The sequence below is a fragment of the Leucopleurus acutus genome (assembly GCF_964270905.1).
Source record: "Leucopleurus acutus genome assembly, chromosome: 2".
Classification (NCBI taxonomy): domain Eukaryota; kingdom Metazoa; phylum Chordata; class Mammalia; order Artiodactyla; family Delphinidae; genus Leucopleurus; species Leucopleurus acutus.
Genome location: NC_139143.1, coordinates 22,309,698 through 22,329,880, shown reverse-complemented (window position 1 = coordinate 22,329,880; position 20,183 = coordinate 22,309,698). Strand labels below are relative to the sequence as shown.

General features: G+C 40.2%; 1 protein-coding gene across 2 annotated transcripts; it reads right to left on the bottom strand.

Moving 5' to 3' along the window:
* Window positions 1-940: 940 nt before the first annotated feature.
* On the bottom strand, window positions 941-19,003 carry CNIH4 (cornichon family member 4; the record flags this gene model as incomplete). Of its 2 annotated transcripts, XM_082832958.1 has the most annotated exons (5): window positions 18,916-19,003; window positions 15,505-15,573; window positions 9,367-9,479; window positions 4,834-4,974; window positions 941-1,538 (listed from the first exon to the last, which is right to left on the bottom strand). In XM_082832958.1, exons 1-5 carry the CDS (start codon window positions 18,982-18,984, stop codon window positions 1,511-1,513), a joined length of 420 nt encoding a protein of 139 aa, XP_082689084.1. In that variant the 5' UTR covers window positions 18,985-19,003. The 2 variants fall into 2 exon arrangements, with proteins under 2 accessions (XP_082689084.1, XP_082689085.1); XM_082832959.1 differs by lacking the exon at window positions 941-1,538 and having other exon boundaries at window positions 4,834-4,927.
* Between the last annotated feature and the right edge of the window lie 1,180 nt (window positions 19,004-20,183).

The window sequence follows — 20,183 nt, the reverse complement described above, 5'->3', positions numbered from 1 at the left end:
ATAGAGGAAGGTGCCTAAGAAGGAAAGGGTAAGAGAGATGCATCAAACTAACTTCTGTGTTACAGCTTCTTCTTGGCTCTTTGCCTGGAAGAAAAACAAGATACCCCCAAGGAGCAATTTTTGAAGCTCGAAAGAGGCCAACAGAACCAAGTTTACTTTGCCTACCATTTCACCCTTCCTTTCACGTGTGGCCAGGGTATACCACCATCCTCAAAATGTGGGTCTATCCATATAGGGAGTTTTGCTTAGAGCCTCTCCGGCTTCTGCCAAGGCTAGACCCAGTCCAGGGCCGAAAGGACATGCAACATTTGATATCTGGTGACCACACACCTTATGTGACTATGCAATTCTGTCTCAACAGAGTGAATAACCTCTTTGGACTCAGCCATGTTTTGCCTAAATGCCAGCACTAAGATGGCCACATTAAAACACAAACGAGCACTGGGAATGAACTGCCAGGTTCACTTCACCCAGCAAACAGAGCCCAAGAGGTTAAGTGCCCTCAACAACTGCAAGAATTGACAAATATACCTCCAAGGAATCAAGTCTGGTTGGATACTGCTATGTCCATGAAATGGACAGTGGTCAGCGCAGCAGGACAGGAGTGCTACGGTTAATCAGGCCCCAAACAGAGCGCTGACAGGCTCAGTTTCACCGACACCGAATGACTGGCTACTCCTGCTTCTGATCTGATGGGCATCTTCTACCAAATCACCTCTCCAAACCCATTAAAAAATATATCGGACAGATCAAATACAACTGGACCAATGAGTGCAAAACCAAGACGCAGCAAGGGCCAGTGGGAGTATATGGGTTTGAGGGCGACTGTGGAGGCAGCGGCTTTTAAATGAAAGCTCTTGATGAAGTTTTGCTTTTTTGGTTTATTTTCCTTTCTATAAGCAGGAATTACATCGTATGTGTAATGGCTTATAAGGGTTCACAGATTCAGCAAAGAAATATATATTTTTTGAAATGTCATTTTCTGTTAACATTCTTGTGAAAAGACATTTGGCTTACAGCCCCATAAATCTGTAAACCATATTAAATACAGGAAGCTGCCGCAATATAGACAAAAGGGTAGTTTAGTTTCTTTCTTCCTTTGCCCAGACTAACAGTATCGCTTTGTACTCTGACTTCTCAGTAGACCTGAAGAGCCACTTTGCTCATCTATTACATCTTCCCTTTAAAGCGTGTCCTCTATTTCTTTGGCATGCAATGCTGGAATGACAGTCCTATTCCTACATACAAATAACTATCTTCAACATACAGATGATGAAAAACACCTTCACATGTTGGGGGTGCAGGCTAAAGTTGAGAACCAGAAAGCTACAAAAACTCAATTCATGTTTTTTAAATACTTTATATGGTAAAAATACAGCAAAAATATTTTTTGTTCAAAGAGGAAAAAATATACTGCTATGGTCATGGTTCTAAGGATGATTTAAGTCGTCTCTGGCTCCTCAACTGTGCACTGTAGTGTGGGCTGACTTCAACTACGGCTTCTCCAGCTTCAGTCATTTATCAAAGCTAAAATCATACTGTGGAGAGAAGAAATTAATGTTACTAATGTTTCCTTAGGAATGTTCCTACAGAGTCTGGTCTGTCCAGACTTGCATCCCTAAGGCTCAGCAAGGAACACTCATTTAAGTAAAAAGCAAAAGCAATCATTTACACCTAAAGGAAAGAATATCTATATTAGGACATCAAAAGGCCCTAACGTTTTCACTAAAAGAAAAAAAAAAAAGAAAGAAAGAAAACCGGGGTAGAGGTGGCGGTAGGGAGCGTAACCTAAAAGCACTGCTGGGCTCTAGCTTAGAGAAAACAAGCTGTGTCTAGGAAAAAACTTTAATTCTCCATGGAGATCTTTGCACATGTTGTTCCTGCCCCTGGAACCCCTCCTCTCATCCCCCATCAACCCAGTAACTTCCTCTCAGACTTCAGGATCCGGCAGGCTCCATCAGGCTCCGGCACGGCCTCTGGGAAGCCAGCCTCTCGGCCCAGGGCCGTTGCCCTGCCTCTTCCTGCACACCTCAGCTCATACCCACTTTCATTCTCCAGGATGACACCCGCGTGCTGCAATCAGCAGGCTCCCAGCTTTGACACAGGGATTCTGCACTGCTCCTTTTGTGTCACACGCAGTGCCTTACACAGTGTCTTTGACACATGGCGGTCACTCAGTAAATACTCTGTTAAAACCACCACACTTAACAAGAGTAACAAGACTATCATTTTTTTACTGAAATCAGCCTTGCTATGCTGAGAGCAAATGACTAAAACACAGAAATACCCTTACACTACCAATGGTATAAGTGATGCGTTGTCCAAATTTAAACAAACTAAGGGTACACAGTGCACAGCACAAATTAATGGTAGTAACCAATATTTTTGAACACTTTGTTAGAGCTTACAAGAGGTCAGCACAAACCAAAGTGCTTTATGTGCATTATCTCATTTAATCCACATCACAAGCCCATAAGGCAGGTACTATTATTATCCCATTTTCAGATGAAGAAATTGAGGCACAGAGAGGATAAGAAACTTGCCCCAGGTCACACAGTGAGGGAGTGGTAGATTACACCAGGCTGGCACCTAACCAAACACCAAAGGCATAGATTCCACCAATCTCTAAAGAAGATGGGAATTTTTTCCTTTAATTCTATTTAACAAACGCTGAATGTCTGCTCTGTGCAAGGCACCATGCAAGTGGTGGCAGGCGATACAGAAGGAGCAGCATAAATCCCTACATTAGAAATCGGATGATTTAGAATAGTAAACACTTTTTAAAAACAGCAACCAAAGCTAAGAGAAAAGTGTTACAAGAACATCTGCGATTACTCTTCCATCCTGATCCCTTGAGCTACAAGGAACGCCAAGGGGGAAGGAAATAGCAACATGGCTAAAAAGCTGAGAAGGGAAGGGAAAAGAAAGAAAAAGAAAGGATGCATCCAGTGAGCAATGCAGCTACTCAGGCAAACCAGTTATACTGGTTGCCTATCTTTTATTTCATTGTAAAGAACCATACCTTAAACCTGCCCCAAAATTGCTTCCTGATTCCTCCAATCCCCAGTCTTCAGTCCATCTTCCCACTGCTTTAAATTCAACAACTGAGAGGTAAGAAACACTTGTCCATTTTTAAATCCTAAGACTTTGGGTCTTACTAAGCAAGATACTGCTCCCTAATCCTACATTTACACCCAAAAGTGTGACTACATTAGCTTTGCTCCCAGATGCCTCAAGAAGCTCATGTTATCAAGACCTAGGGGATGTCCACTCTAGTTTATTCTCCAAAGCATAAAACCTGGAGGGGAGAGAAGGATGAAGAAAGGATAACCACCTTGCTTTTTGTCTCAGACAAATAGAAGGGAACATATATGATGGTAAAGATACCTTCATATGGTTTGACTTTAAAAAGTAATAAAAATAAGAATAGGGCTTCCCTGGTGGCACAGTGGTTGGGAGTCTGCCTGCCGATGCAGGGGACACGGGTTCGTGCCTCGGTCTGGGATGATCCCACATGCCACAGAGCGGCTGGGCTCGTGAGCAATGGCCACTGAGCCTGCGCGTCCAGAGCCTGTGCTCCACAAAGGGAGAGGCCACAACAGTGAGAGGCCCGCGTACCACAAAAAAAAAATAATAAGAATAAGAATAGGTGTATCATTGTATTCTTCATGTTAAATTTTGCTCTTTATTCTCCATCTTTAATGCTAGGATTAAAAATTAAGCACGTTAGCAATGAGGTATGAGAACCAGAAATGTTATTAGTGTGGTTTTTCTGTCCTATTTTTTAAAATACAGAAAAGCAAATATGATAAATAGTCAAAAGGAAACCACCTAAACTCTAATTTCAATCTAATCTGTGCATGGAATTAGCATAGCAAAAGGATTTTAGGAAGCCTGCTTTTTCAGGCAGAGGCTAAAATGGCTCTGACTTCTAAGCTATTTCAGACAAAATAGCAGGTTTTTAAAACTCTTATCTTTGTACAGTTTCTAATTATTAGGACTTTTTTGAGTGACAGAAGTTTAGTTCAGTACAAGTTTTTTCCTACTAGTCTCATGCCCATGTGAAAATTAAAATTTACCTCAGAAAAAAACAGGAATGATACAATTAAGCTTGGATACAAAAGCTTGACTTTTAGCCTCTTAAAGGCTTAATCAAATCATACACACATGACAATTTTTTTCTCTTCTTTGCTGTATTCTATGGGTCTATAATGGGTAAAGGAAAAGGTGGCATGTTATCTCTAAAACTTAAGGTAATAAATGTAAGTTTAAACAGGACTGCATGAGGCTTCCAGTGTCTGATAGCCAAACCTTCATATTAATTCTTACTTCCAATCTAACTGGAAGACTGATGAAATTTTACCCGAACAGACCACTTGCATCCCAGAGAAAAGGCATCACACCTAAATTCCTTAATGCCAAGAAAGATCAGCCCAACGTGGATATAAGTTGTTGAGAGCTGCTGCCAGTGCTCTGGTCCCCCGAAGACCCAGGAGTGGGAAACTCTCTGGGGGTACATATAGTAATGTTTATAACAGGCAGTGAGACCTCACAGCTGGATACCAGGGGAGGGAAAGAACAGCAAAGACAGTTTTAAGCATGTTGATAGCCTCAACAGCTAAGGAATAACTAATAACGCAGAGTAACTCTACTCCAGGTCAGACAGAATGGAATCCTGATTCAATGACATGACATAAAAAATCTACACAGCCACAAGAAATTCACATAATCCCCAAAAGCTCTGCAATGTTAATACAAAATGCTATGGTATAGTAATACCTCACCCGTCAAAAGCATATGGCATCCAGGAAAACGCCAGGACTGTAAACTCACCTATAAAGATACATGAAGAAACAGAGCAGGTGGAAACCAAGCTTGATCATGGCTTCTTTCATGTGTGACTTCAGCTGCCCTCGATTGTGTATTTCTGTTGGATCAAACACTCCCATGTTACCACTTGGCACCATAATGAACCTGGTAAATTAAAGGATGCACACACATTAGAAGGAAAATCAAATCATCAGCATAAATATTCAAAAATAAGTAAACCAGTAATAATCAACCTTCAAAAATGAACCAATCATAGCAGCCTTATATGACCAAATATGGACAAGGTATTATAATGATGTCACAGGCCATGCCTTAGTCTTCCTTTGAAAATACAATACTATTAATTTTAGGTGTAATTTCTGCCCTCTGAAACAAATACATTAACACTCTAGAGAAGGATATTTTATGCACTGAGACCCTTTTACCAATCTTCTGTAGAAAACTACTGAATCGGTAATACCTATAGCTGTCTTCCATGAGACACAAGTGAAGGGGGCCCCAAAACCAAACCAACTTTATCAAGTTCTTAGAAACTTCTTTATCTACAAGGTTCTAACTTAATTAATGCAATTCTCTTCACCTTCACAACATCTCTGCAAGTTGTCTTTATGTTTAACACTTACATCTTTGTGTCAAACATAATTATTCCCATTTCACAGATGATACTAAAAAGAGAGATTCTATATCCCAAATAGAATCCTCATGTTTGGTGCTCCTGCTGATCAACAGATATGTCTCAATCTGCATGGTTAATAAACAGTACCTACTTGAAAAGAGCAATTTAAAGAAGGCAGAAATGATTTAGAATAAATGCTACTGTGGTAAAATAAAACTCTTCAGTTAAGACAATAAATGGAGAGTTCAGATGCAAACGCAGTGCCTAACTTTACATGACACTTAAAAAGTACAGATTACACTTAATTAAAATATAAATTTTATTTTAAATTAATTTTTATGTAAATATTAAGTTAAATAATAATATTTTGACAAATAAGAGATGTACATTTTATAGTGATGGAGGTATGACCACAGTGAGGGAATGAGAACAGGGCTACAAAGACAATACGGAACCTAAAGGGCACAGTAAGCACACACCGAGTTCCATATCCAGACCAATTCAACTCAGTGCTCACACAGACTCAGACTCAAACTTAAAAAAAAATCTTCAAGATACTGTGTTTAACACGCTGTGGAGTCTTTGGGCCTCTTGAGATAACACATAACATTTCATATTTATTAAATACCACTGTGTATATAGTATTACATATGATAATCTTCTCCTTCTTCCCCAAATGATTCCTTTTACAAATAAGAAAATTGGGTTACTTTGAGAGGATCAGTGAGTTTAAGCGTCTAGGCTTCTGCATCCCAACTGTGCCATCTGCACAGCATGCATGTCCTAACCTAGCACTGATCATGACCTCTTCCTTCTCGCACGTCCAAGCTTCTCTAGTCCAACTTTGGGTTCCTCACTCTCGCCACACATTTGGTTTCTCAATTATGACTTCTTTGAAATGCAAATGGCTCTCTGAGTTTCACAAATCTAAATTCTCCCCCCAATCCTAGTAGCCCATCTATGGCTGAATAAACGGTATATATGGTATTTACAAATGAATATCTGGATAGCATCTCAACTCAATACCTATTTTCCTCGATTTACAATGGTATTATATCATGATAAACCCATCAAAAATTGAAAATGCAATTAACACACCTAACCTACCGAACATCACAGCTTAGCCTAGCCTACCTTAAACATGCTCAGAACACTTACATTAGCCTACAGTTGGGCAAAATCGTCTAATACAAAGCCTATTTTATAACATTACAAGAAAGTTTCGTACCGCATATCGCTAGTCCAGAAACAGATCAAAATTCAAAATTCGAAATACAGTTTATACTGAAATGTGTATCATTTTCACACCATCATGAAGTCGAAAAATCAAAAGTCAAACTATTGTAAATCGAGGACCATCTGTAGTCTCAAAGAGTCTTATCCTTCTCTGACTGCTAGCTTATCTAACAGGAGTGTCACCACTTCCTCAGTAGTCCTTAAAAACTTTCTCTTACTCAATTCTGACTTCTCTCTTCATCTTTCATAGGCAATAGGTTAAACTCTTGTCCATTCTTCCTTCCTATCACCACTTATATAGCCCTATCTTGTTGTTTGTTTTTCTTTCGGTACGCGGGCCTCTCACTGTTGTGGCCTCTCACGTTGCGGAGCACAGGCTCCAGACGCGCAGGCTCAGCAGCCATGGCTCGTGGGCCGAGCCGCTCCACGGCATGTGGGATCTTCCTGGACCGGGGCACGAACCCATGTCCCCTGCATCGGCAGGCGGACTCTCAACCACTGCGCCACCAGGGAAGCCCTAGCCCTATCTTTTTCATTCCCACTATCACAACTCTATTCCAGTACTATATTATCTCACCCCTGTCTCTGAACTGGTTTCCCTACCTCCTGCCTCTTTTCCATCCAATCAATACTATATAATCCTTCCAGAAAAATCTTCCCAAAGCATAATTTATATCATGTCAACTTAGCTAATCAAAAACATATGCAGCAAATGTATAAAATAAGCTACAAGGATATACTGTACAACACAGAATATAACCAATATTCTATAATAGCTATAAATGGAGTATAACCTCTAAAAATTGTGACTCACCATACTGTACACCTGTAACATATAATATTGTACATGAACTATAATTCAATAAAAAAGAAATTAATTAAAAACATATAGAGCAAGGAAGATATATGAATGGCTAATAAGCACATTAAAAAGTACTCAACATCATTAGTCACTAGGGAATGTAAATCGAAACCACAATGAGATACCACTTCACATTCAATAAGACAGCTAAAATAAAAAAGACACAACAAAAAGTGTTGGCAGGGATGTGGAGAAACTGTAACCTTCATACACAGTTGGTGGAAACGTAAAATAGTGCAGCTGCTTTTGAACACTCAGGTAGTTCCTCAAAAGGTCAAACCATAGAGTTATACCATATGACCCAGCAATTCCACTCCTAAAAGAAATGAAAATATATGTCCACACAAAAATATGCACATGAACATGAAAGGATGCTCTACATCACTAATCATTAGAGAAATGCAAAGCAAAACTACAATGAGATATTACCTCCCACTGGTCAGAATGGCCTTCATCAAAAAATCTACGAACAATAAATGCTGGAGAGGGTGTGGAGAAAAGGGAACCCTCTTGCACTGTTGATGGGAATGTAAATTGATACAGCCACTATGGAGAACAGTATGGAGGTTCCTTAAAAAACTAAAAATAGAACTACGATATGACCCAGCAATCCCACCACTGGGCATATACCCTGAGAAAACCATAATTCAGAGAGAGTCATGTACCACAATGTTCATTGCAGCTCTATTTACAATAGCCAGGAAATGTAAGCAACCTAAGTGTCCATCAACAGATGAATGGATAAAGAAGATGTGGCACATACATACAATGGAATATTACTCAACCATAAAAAGAAACGAAATTGAGTTATTTGTAGTGAGGCAGATGGACCTAGAGTCTGTCATACAGAGTAAAGTAAGTCAGAAAGAGAAAAACAAATACCATATGCTAACACATATATATGGAATCTTAAGAAAGAAAAAAATTCCCTGGGCAGGGACAGGGGCAGGACAGGAATAAAGATGCAGACGTAGAGAATGGACTTGAGGACATGGGGAGGGGGAAGGGTAAGCTGGGATGAAGTGAGAGAGTGGCATTGACATATATACACTACCAAATGTAAAATAGATAGCTAGTGAGAAGCAGCCGCATAGCACAGGGAGATGAGCTGGGTGCTTTGTGTCCACCTAGAGGGGTGGGATAGGGAGGGTGGGAGGGAGACGCAGGAGGGAGTAGATATGGGGATATATGTATATGTATGGCTGATTCACTTTGTTATAAAGCAGAAACTAACACACCATTGTAGAGCAATTATACTCCAATAAAGATGTTAATAATAAAAAAAAGACACGATCACATTGCATTTTGGTAAATTAAAAGAATAATTTTAATGAAAAAAAATATGCACATGAATGTTCACAGAATTATTTATAATAGGCAAAAAGTGGAAACTCAAATGCCCATTAATTGCAAACGGATAAACAAAATGTAGTATTGCCATACAATGGAATATTATTCCACAATAAAAAGGAATAAAGTACTGATACATGACACGGCATGGATGAACCCTGAAAATATTATGCTAAGTGAAAGAAGCCATAAAAGATCACATATTGATCTCTTTTAAATGATATGTCTGTCCAGAACAGGTTATTTTACAAAGACAGAAAGGAGACTAGCAGTTGCCTAGAGCTGGGGGAGGGGAGTGACTTCTAAAGGACATAGGGCTTCTTTTGGGGGTGATGAAAATGTTCTTAAATACGTTGTGGTGATGGTTGCTTACATCTATAAATATACCAAAAACATATTGGATAGTATAGTTTAAATGGGTGAACTTTATGCTACCAGTACTCATATGTATAAATAAACAAACTGTACTCACCGATATATATTCCAAGTGGCAACAGGCAAGTTGAGAAGGAAGATGAACCAGTGCAATGAAATAAGCATTAATACAGTGACAATAGTATGGCCAACCAATTCTGGAATTACCCACTGCAAGGGAAGAACACAGTATTACATCTCACTGCTGTGTCCTTCCGGAATGTACATGTTACTTGAAATTAAATCAAAGAAAGTACAGAGAATTTCCAAGCTAGTGTTTCAAGATTATTTTTAGGCTCGGATATCCCAGATTTGCATACTGCTATCACTGCTTACCCAGTGCAAATAAATCAGGACACAGCTTAAAAATGATGCACTTAGTCTTTAATTACATTTTACCCTAAGCAAAGATTCAGATTCATTCTCTAAGCAGGTACAAATGACAACTAGAGAAAAAATAGAGTATTATTTACTTTCTATTCCAATATCTGTGCTAAAGCCTCTTACTCTAATTTGGGATGGTTTATATCCACATACATGCTGCCTTTCAGGTCAGAATACCGATCCTAAACATTTCCAAGCTCCAGAACCCTGAGGGAAATCATCTCACATCCACCAAAAAAAAAAAGTACTTTAACAGCTTACAATATCAGCTCAAAGTTAAACAAATATGATAATGGACCAGGATAACAGAATCCCAGACTATTGGCTTCATAGCACCCAGTGCCCTTATCTATGTTCTTTGTTTATTGTGCAATATTATAGTTCTCATATATCAACAGCTATTGTGGCAGGTTCTCAATTCACCAATAGTTTTCCTCTCCTATGAGTAGAGATTTTTCTTTTAATGGAAGTTAATAGCTAGTATTTATTGAGCCACAAACTGGCACTCCCAACTTATAGAAATGAGGAAAATAAAATTCAAGAGAGATTAAGTAACTTGCCCAAGGTCACACAGCTACTTAGTGGCAGAGCTATATAACAGAAGCCCAGACACACTGGTCCCAGGTCTCTTGCATTTAGATTTCAGATACATTTTTTTCTTTTTTCCTGGGGGGGACGGTGTCACTCTGCGATGCCTACAGGATCTTATTTCCCCAACCAGGGAATGAACCCATGCCCTGGGCAGTGAAAGCACGGAGTCCTAACCACTGGACCACCAGGAAATTCCCTTAGATACGTTTTTTTTTTTTTTTGGCTGCATTGGGTCTTTGTTGCTGCGCGTGGGCTTTCTCTAGTTGCGGCGAGCAGGGGCTACTCTTCGTTGCAGTGCACGGGCTTCTCATTGGGGTGGCTTCTCTTGTTGCAGAGCACAGGCTCTAGGCTTCAGTAGTTGTGGCTCACGGGCTCTAGCGCTCAGACTCAGTAGTTGTGGTGCATGGGCTTAGTTGCTCTGCAGCATGTGGGATCTTCCCAGACAAGGGCTCAAACCCATGTCCCCTGCATTGGCAGATGGATTCTCTGCACCACCAGGGATATCCCACTTTTTCTTAATAAACAAAGAAGAAGGGCCTTAAACCTAATTTGCAATCAACCAAAATATTTTTAAGTATGTAAATGCATTTTTAAAGTGTAACCAATTTAACATAATGCTAATATGTGTAAGCTGCAAAATCAGATAAACCTGGAGTAAAACTCATGCTCTATCCTATTTATTAGCTGTGCAATTTTAGGAAGTTATCTACCCTCTCTAAATCATGACTTTCTCATCTGTAAAATGGAGATAATACTTACACCTCATGAGGTTGTTTCAGAGAATTAGACAAAATAATATATGTAAGCCACACACAAAGTAAGCACTCAATTCACATTCCCACCAGCAGTGCAAGAGTGTTCCCTTTTCTCCACACCCTCTCCAGCATTTATTGTTTCTAGATTTTTTTAATGATGGCCATTCTGATACTTATCTTCTGAAAGATAGATCAGTGGAACAGGATAGAAAGCCCAGAGACAAACCCACGCACATATGGTCACCTTATCTTTGGTAAACGAGGCAGGAATGTACAGTGGAGAAAGGACAGCCTCTTCAATAAGTGGTGCTGGGAAAACTGGACAGGTACATGTAAAAGTATGAGATTAGATCACTCCCTAACACCATACACAAAAATAAGCTCAAAATGGATTAAAGACCTAAATGTAAGGCCAGAAACTATCAAACTCTTAGAGGAAAACATAGGCAGAACACTCTATGACATAAATCACAGCAAGATCCTTTTTGACCCACCTCCTAGAGAAATGGAAAGAAAAACAAAAATAAACAAATGGGACCTAATGAAACTTCAAAGCTTTTGCACAGCAGAGGAAACCATAAACAAGACGAAAAGACAACCCTCAGAATGGGAACAAGTATTTGCAAATGAAGCAACTGACAAAGGATTAATCTCTAAAATTTATAAGCAGCTCATGCAGCTCAATATCAAAAAAACAAACAACCCAATCCAAAAATGGGCAGAAGACCTAAATAGACATTTCTCCAAAGAAGATATACAGACTGCCAACAAACACATGAAAGAATGCTCAACATCATTAATCATTAGAGAAATGCAAATCAAAACTACAATGAGATATCATCAGAAGTGAGAGAGTGGCATGGACATATATATACTACCAAACGTAAAATAGATAGCTAGTGGGGGACAGCCGCATAGCACAGGGAGATCAGCTCGGTGCTTTGTGACCACCTAGAGGGGTGGGATAGGGAGGGTGGGAGGGAGGGAGACGCAAGAGGGAAGAGATATGGGAGCATATGTATATGTATAACTGATTCACTTTGTTATAAAGCAGAAACTAACACACCATTGTAAAGCAATTATACTCCAATAAAGATGTAAAAAAAAAAAAAAGTAAGCCCTCAATAAATGTTAGCTGATGTTACTACTACTCCCCTCCATGCTATCAGACCCACATAGAAGTAGCTTTCAAACTTTGGATTTCTTACTGTGGGCTGCATTTTGGTTTACATAAACAAAAACCTAAAACAAACGTTTCAGGAAGCGGTACTTGACCTTATTATACTTGGATACTAACTTTCTACCAAGCCCTCTGTTCTCTTTCTCTTCCCTACTTAATAATGTGTTCTTCCCCTAACTTAGGGGTAAGAAGCTCTAGGCTTATTTCACCCAGGCAGGAGTTTGAAAGATTCTTCTCTGGAGTAACTTAATGGCACAAGAGAAAACACCTACAAAAAAACTGCTATTTCAGGTACCCCCAAAAAAGGTAGACACCAACTACCCTCAGTGAAGTCTTACCTACCAGTCAGTCAACAGCCTGGACCACCCAATGAGCTTCCAATGAGTATTTTCGTGCCTTACCCTAAAGTATGACTAGATAGCCATGTATCAGAAATTGAGGAAAGCCCTCAATATGAAAGAAGGGGGAAAAACAAAGAGAAAGGAACTTGGGAAAAAACAGATATAATGTAGGAAGCAGAAGGAAATTTCAAAACTACTATAATCAATATCCTTGAGAACAAAGAGAGTCAAGCATGAACCAAGAGAACAAAAAGCTCTTAGAAATTAAAAATTTGACATAAATGATATACATACAAGAAAATTCAGAAGATAAAACAGAGGAAATCTTAAAACAAGAAGGTAGAAAAAAGACAAAGGGACAAAAATAAGAAAAAGAAGAACTGGGAGATCAATCCAGCAGATAAATTATCCAGCAAATCCAAGTTACTGAAAGAGAAGAGAGAAAATAGAAGGGGAAGACATTATCAAAGAAAGAAGTAGAAGAAAATTTCCCAGATTCAAAGAACCTCTCAGATGCCCAAAACAATGAGTGAAAAAGGCCTAAACAAAGGTATACCACTGCAAAATTCCCAAACACCAAGGATTACCATAAATAAACCCAACCAAGGATAAAGGTTAAGATTCTAAAACTTCTGGAGAGGATGGAGGTAGGGGTGGGAGGAGAAGAAAGAGAGAGATCCCATCAAGACGATAAGAAATAAAAATGGCACCAGACTTCCCAACTTGAACAACACTAGAAGTTAAAAGACCTTGACCAAGCAAACTCTGAAAAAGAAATCTTTTCTAACCTAGAATTCTACACTCAGAGAACCTATCAATCAAGGGAAAGGATAAGACATTTTCAAACATGCAAGTTCTCAAAATTTAATTCCCATGTACCAAATCTCAAGAAGCTACTCCAGCAAAACGAGGTAGTAAGCCAAGAGAAAGGAAGACATGATTTCCAAGAATCAGGGGATCCAACCAGGAGTCCCAGGATGGAGGCTGTGAAACAGGCCTAAAGAGCAACCAGTCCAGACTATAGCAAGAGGATGTAGGTCTTGAGGAGAAATGTCACCTAGAAAAAAACAACTGACAGATTATTTTAGCATGTTTGAAACATGCAGAAAATAGTACTGAATGGCTTTAAAAGATGTTATCTGAAAAGACAAAGCTATGCAGAAAAAAAAATTGGAAAGAAAAATATGATCACTGTCTACCATAAGGCTCGGCAATAAAAAATGTTTATATAATATAATAGTATATCATAATGATATAAACATTGAATATAAACTTAAAAAGAAAATGGAAAAATAGGAGAGATGTTTAGAAGGGGGTACCTAAGAACTAAATCTGTCATATTGACTCAGAAGTCAATAGGTAATATGTAAAACTGATAAATCAAGAAATAGTGGGAGGGACTTCCCTGCTGGCGCAGTGGTTAAGAATCTGCTTGCCAATGCAGGGGACATGGGTTCAAGTTCTGGTCCAGGAAGATCCCACATGCCGCGGAGCAACTAAGCCCGTGTGTCACAACTACTGAGCCTGCACTTTAGAGCCTGTGAGCCACAACTACTGAGCCCACGTGCCACAATTACTGAAGCCCGCACGCCTAGAGCCCGTGCTCCGCAACGAGAAGCCACCGCAATGACAAGCCCGTGCACCACAACGAAGAGTAGCCCCCACTTGCCACAACTAGAGAAAGCCCACACACAGCAACGAAGACCCAACACAGCCATAAATAAATAAATTAATTAAAAGAAATTTATAAAAAAGAAATAGTGGGAATTCTCTGGTGGCCTACTGGTTACGATTCTGGGCATTCACTGCCGTGGTCTGGGTTCAATCCCTGGTTGGGGAACTTAGATCCTGCAAGCCACGCACCACGGCCAAAAAAAATGAAAAAGAAATAGTAGTGCAAGCACATAGAGAAATATGAATATAAGTATCAGAAAAAAATTAACAGCTCAAGTGTTGAAATCAGTTGCCCCTAAGAAGCAAGACAGATAGGATTTAAAAGGGTCAGGAAGGAACTGCTGTTTTTCACTACAAGCTTTGTAGTACCTCTGACTTTAGTTGTATGCAAGTATAACTTTCACAAAAACAAAAATTAACGTTAAAAAAACTACTTAACTTCAAACTGAAGGAGTAACTTTCTCAATAGAAGAATCCAGGTAACCTTTTTTTGTGTGTTTATTTGTATTTTTGTAAAAGAAAACCCACAAAATACCCACCTAAAATAGTGAGTAAGCAAGAAATATAAAAAGAAATACAATCCATCTGAAAATATATATATATTATTAGATGGATCTATCTATCAGTATAAAATCATTCTTCTAAAGATGAGGAGGCCTAATCAACCATACTTCAATTTTTTAAAAAAGCAGAGGGCCCGGCCTGGCACACAGCAGGAACTTAATTTGTTTAAAATTAATTAAATTTCAATTTTTAAAAAATTAAAAATAAAGATGAGGAGGCCTGAAACTAATGCAATGTTACATGTCAATTATATCTCAAGAAAAAAAAAGAACTCTGAAAGCATAGCAGATAAACAAAATCTTTTATTTAAATCTATCACTGTATTAAACCATGTTCTGGACAATTACGAAGGAAGGGAGGGAGGGAGAGAAGGAGGGAGGGAGAGAAGGAGGAAGGAAGGAAGGAGAGGAGAGGAGGAATATAATTTACTAGAAATTTTAATTTAAATTTAATGGCCTTAAAACAAATCAACTAATTCCATTTCTCAAGGAGCCACAAAAAGGTCCTCTTTCCAGAGTAAAGAAACAAAATTTCAAGTTAGGTCTTCTGGTATAGTTTCATGATCTAAAAATATTGCAAAGCACAGTAGTTCCACAAACATTCCAATGAATATCAAATACACATATGCTGACTATCTGTAATTATCTTTAACACAGAAAATGGAGAACTGCCTTCAATGCCAGAAAATGAGGAAAGAGATGTCTTACCTTGTTTAATTTTGAGCAACATGATCTAGCATTAATGTAATCACATTCTAAATCAGACAATGTAATTATCTGACAATCAAGATAAGGAATTATTAGACTTCTTTTATAACAACTATTTAAGTTTCAGAAAGCAATCCCAGTTGCAAAGCAGAATTAGATTTTTGACTTGAAAAGATTATTTCCTTAAAGTTCATTTATTAGACAACTAAATTTTCTCATTTATGTTCCCTCAGCAAGTGATTTTCACAAAATAATCCTCTTATTATGCACAATTCTAATGTGACCCATACCAGAACATTCAAGCTGGATTCCTCAAATGTCAAACAGTGGCCAAAAGAAATGGAAAATATGACCTATATAAACAGTTTAAATGTTATAAACCTGAATTCCCAATAGTAGAAAAAGTGTTTATTTATGATATATCCATAAAATGTCTTTGAAGACTTAAGATATGAAAAAAAAAGGATACAAAACTATAAACTCAGCTTGGTCATATGTTAGCAGTGGTTATGTCTTGAAAGTTGGATTACAGATGGTTTGTTTTCCCAATATTTTTCTCTATAATCAAACTTTCCACTTACATATATCATACTGGACTTAAACAAAAAGTGGGTTTTAGTACAAAATATAAACTTACAAATAAAAATGTGAGGGACAGATAGACATAAAAAGTCTTCAATTGAATGTGTGGTATTTACTTTAAAATGCACCCCCAGCCTCCCCACAATAGTTGGGAAAAAAATGAAAAAGAACGGCAAAATGTTGAAAATCACTGAAGGTGAGCAATAGAAACATGGGGTTTATTACACTACTCTCTCTACCTTTATGTTCGAAAATGTCCAATAAAATAGGTAAAAAGAAATGTTCTCAACTAAATTCTATACATTTCCATATGGATAGTCCCCCTATCACCTCAACCCAGTCAAAGCCAAAAGCATCACTTTCTCCACAAATAGTTCCACCCCCAGTTTATTTCTGTCAATGACACAAGCATCATTTGCCCAGGCTCAAAATATGGAAAGTTATTTCTACCTTCTGTTTCATATCTCAGAATCAATCATTACCAGGTCCTATCAATCATTTCTTTTTAACACCACTCACATTAATTCCTCTTTCACCTGTCCACAATTAGTATCCCATTCCAGATCCAAATGAACCCATTCCCTAATGGTTTCTTACCTTCCAATCTTTCCTGTTTCCAACCCACTCTACAGACTTATCTTCATAATACACCACTTTGTTTATGTCAAAAATTTTCAATGGCTCCCTATTGCCTAGAGGCTAAAAATGAAAGCCCTCCTCTCCTTAACATTCAAACCCTCCAAAATCTAATCTAATCTGGCCTTTCCAAACCTGACCTGCTGCCACCAAAATCAACCTTGTGCTCCAGATGGCCTATTCCTCCATTACCCAGAAAAGCCATGAACACACCTTTCTCTTCACCTTTGCTCTTGCCTGTATCTGATTTTGAATATCCACCCCTTTCCTTCTCTGCAGGTTTCTTTATTGGTTCAAAGTCCAGAAAAACTCTTATCCCTACAGAATGTATACCCGATGATTTTCCACCTCTTGGCTCTAATATTAAGCTAGTACAACTATCCCAAAATACAATAATACAATATGCTGAATTTCATCAAAACACATCCTGAATGTACCTTAATATCTAAGTCCAACACTCCACCTAACATGTTTCTATGTACATAAACTGGTATAAGCCAAGGCTTTTTTTATTTTTTGGCTGTGCCGCCTGGCTTGCAGAATCTTAGTTCCCTGACCGGGGATGGAACCCGGGGCCCCGCTGCAGTGAGCGCACCAAGTCCTAACCACTGGACCGTCAGGAAATCCCCTAGCCAACGCTATTTTAAATTATCAAGACTAGTTTTCCAAACTGCAGTAAGATAAATCCAAGTCTCATTTCTCTGAACTTAAGCTCCTGTTCCTTATGCCACAAGAGAGATGTAGGTCATCAAAACTTCCTAAGTGATGCTGCCCTTTCAGTCAGCTCGCCAAGCCTAATAAAATTCAGGGTTCTCCTCGTCAGAAATCATCAGTTAAAGTAAAAACTGCTGTTCAATGCGTGGTAGGGAGGGAAGGCAGAGCAATATTTACTAAACATTGGCCATGGGGTAGGCATTGTGCTGCTAGGTGCTTAACACGCCCTCATTGTGCACATACCTATCTGGGAAGTAAACATTTTCCCCCATTTTAAAGATAAGAAAACTGAGGCTTAGAGAGGTGAAATAATGTGCATAGCAAATAACTAGCTGAGCAAGGAGTCCTGATTCCAAGTTTTGTCCCTTCCCACTTCAACAAGTTGCCAGGCCACAACAAAGTATGAAGCCACACTGAAAACATACTCTGTACAACCATCCTAAAGCCAGAATGCTCTGGCAAACAAACAGTTTAATTCTGTCAGAAAGGGACACATGTAATTTCCAAGGGAAAAAAATACAATGCAGAGCTTCTCATGTTTTTTCTTCGCTTACATTTAATTACTTAAAATTGGATTGTGCGTTGCATCGTTGGGTGACAACTAAGACTAGAAGCTCCCTCGAGAGTAGAGTTGTAGCCCACACGCCTTCTAGAGTGCTAGGTTCAACGACCATTTATTGGCCTGGAAAATACAGTATGAATACTGTAGCAGGAACAGCGATACAAAATACGGAAGTTTTAAACATGGGTCGACCGAAATAAGCAGCTGCAGCTGGTTTCTAAAACAAACCCTTCCCAACACTCCCTACAAAAAGGCATCGCGAAGGAAACACTTGACCCGTTTTTGAAATGAATCAACTCCTGGATGTGAAAGGTCGCTACAAGTTCCAACACCCGCGAGAACAAAGGGGAGGGCAGCGGGGGTGTTGCCCAGAGAATGACAAGAGGCGCCAAATCGCCTCCGCCGAGCTCAGCGCGGGACAGTCCACTAGCGACCACCCCTGGGACGTGAGCCGTCGTTCTCGGGACCCCCAGCATCCGGCGAAGGGCCCGGCCTAAGGGAGCTGCAAGAAAAACCACAACCCTGATCTCTCCAGGACCCAAAAGGAGGAAAACCGCGACCCCTCTCTCCTGAGGACCACAAGGGGAGGCCAAGTGCCAGCCCCCGCGCAGGGCAGAGCGGGTCCGGGCGTCACAGGGGCGAGCTGTGGCGGGCAGGCCGGGCCGGGGCGCTTCAAGAGAAAGGCCCGCTCGGACCCCCGGGTGAGGGGCGAAGTTGGGCAGCCGGGGTCCTCCTCCCGCCCGGGCTCGCCACATCGGTCTGGCGGGCCGGGCCAGCGCCCAGAGTACCCGCGCCGGCCGCCGGCCGCCTGCCTTGCTCCCTCGCACCTGCCCTGGCCCCCACCCAGGCCCACCCCCAGCCTACTCCCTCGGGTGGAGGGCCCCAGGTCGGCCTCCGCCCGCCTCAGGCAAGGATACGAAGTACACTGAGAGGAAGATAAGCGCGCAACAGTCAAGGAGAGAGAAGACGAACACCGCCGCCTCCATTCTACTCCGCCACCGCCGCGCCGCTCCTTCCGTCAAACTGGCTGTGGTGCCCGGACCAGCCCCGCCCCGCCCCCTGATAGGCCCTTACCCCTGCTTGTTGGAGCAACACAGTCCACTCCGCCGGGACGCGGCATGCCGGGAGTTGTAGTCTTTTCTTTTTCCAAAAAACTCTACCGCCGTGAGTCTGATGCATGCTGGGAAATGTAGTTCAGTAGTACGAATACCTATCAAAGCGGTGGGCCGGGTCTCTATCCTAAATCTGATTGATTATTTCCAAAAATGTGACAAGCAATTAGTCAACGAGTATTTACTGATCGCTTGTAATCTTCTGGATACGCAGTAGAACTTCTTTGCCATGTGCTAAATTTTCTTTCGATTCCGCACTGGACCCACTGGATCCCTGACTTGGGAATGGTAAGAGGTTTTCAAGCCACTCCACGCGGCTTCTGGGATCTTAGTTGTGGCTCACGGGCTTAGTTGCTCTGAGGCATGTGGGATCTTCCCGGCAGGGATCGAACCTGTGTCCCCTGCATTGGCAGGTGTATTCTTAACCACTGCACCACCAGGGAAGTCCATTATCCCTCTGTTCTTGCACGTTGTCTACTTTTTCCAGTAGTTCCTTAGCTTATTAATCATAGTTGTTTTAAATTCATAGTCTGATAATTATAACATGCCTGCCACAACTGAGTCTGGATCTGGTTCTTGCTCTGTCTCTTCAGACTGTGTTTTTTTGCCTGTTAGTATGCTTTGTACTAGAGCCATCTGATGGAAAAAACCAAATGAACCTTTTGGACGACCCAATGCATCTTTCTCCATCCCTATCCCCTTACTTTTTTTTCCCTCTAATTTTATAACATATAATTGATATATAACATTGTGTAAGTTTAAGGTTTACAGTGTGATGATTTGATGCACATATATACTGCAACATAATTACCACAATAAGGTTAGTGAACACATCCTTTGCTTCACATAATTACCATTTTGTTGTTGTTATAGTGAGAACATTAAAGCTCTAATGTCATAGCAACCATGCCTTTACTTTTCATCTATATGTGTTTTTATATTGAAAGTGGGTTTCTTGTAGATGATATATAGTTGGGTTGTATTTTTTGGGAATTCCCTGGTGGTCCAGTGGTTAGGACCCTGCGCTTTCGCTGCTGAGGGCATGGGTTCAATCCCTGGTCGGGGAACTAAAA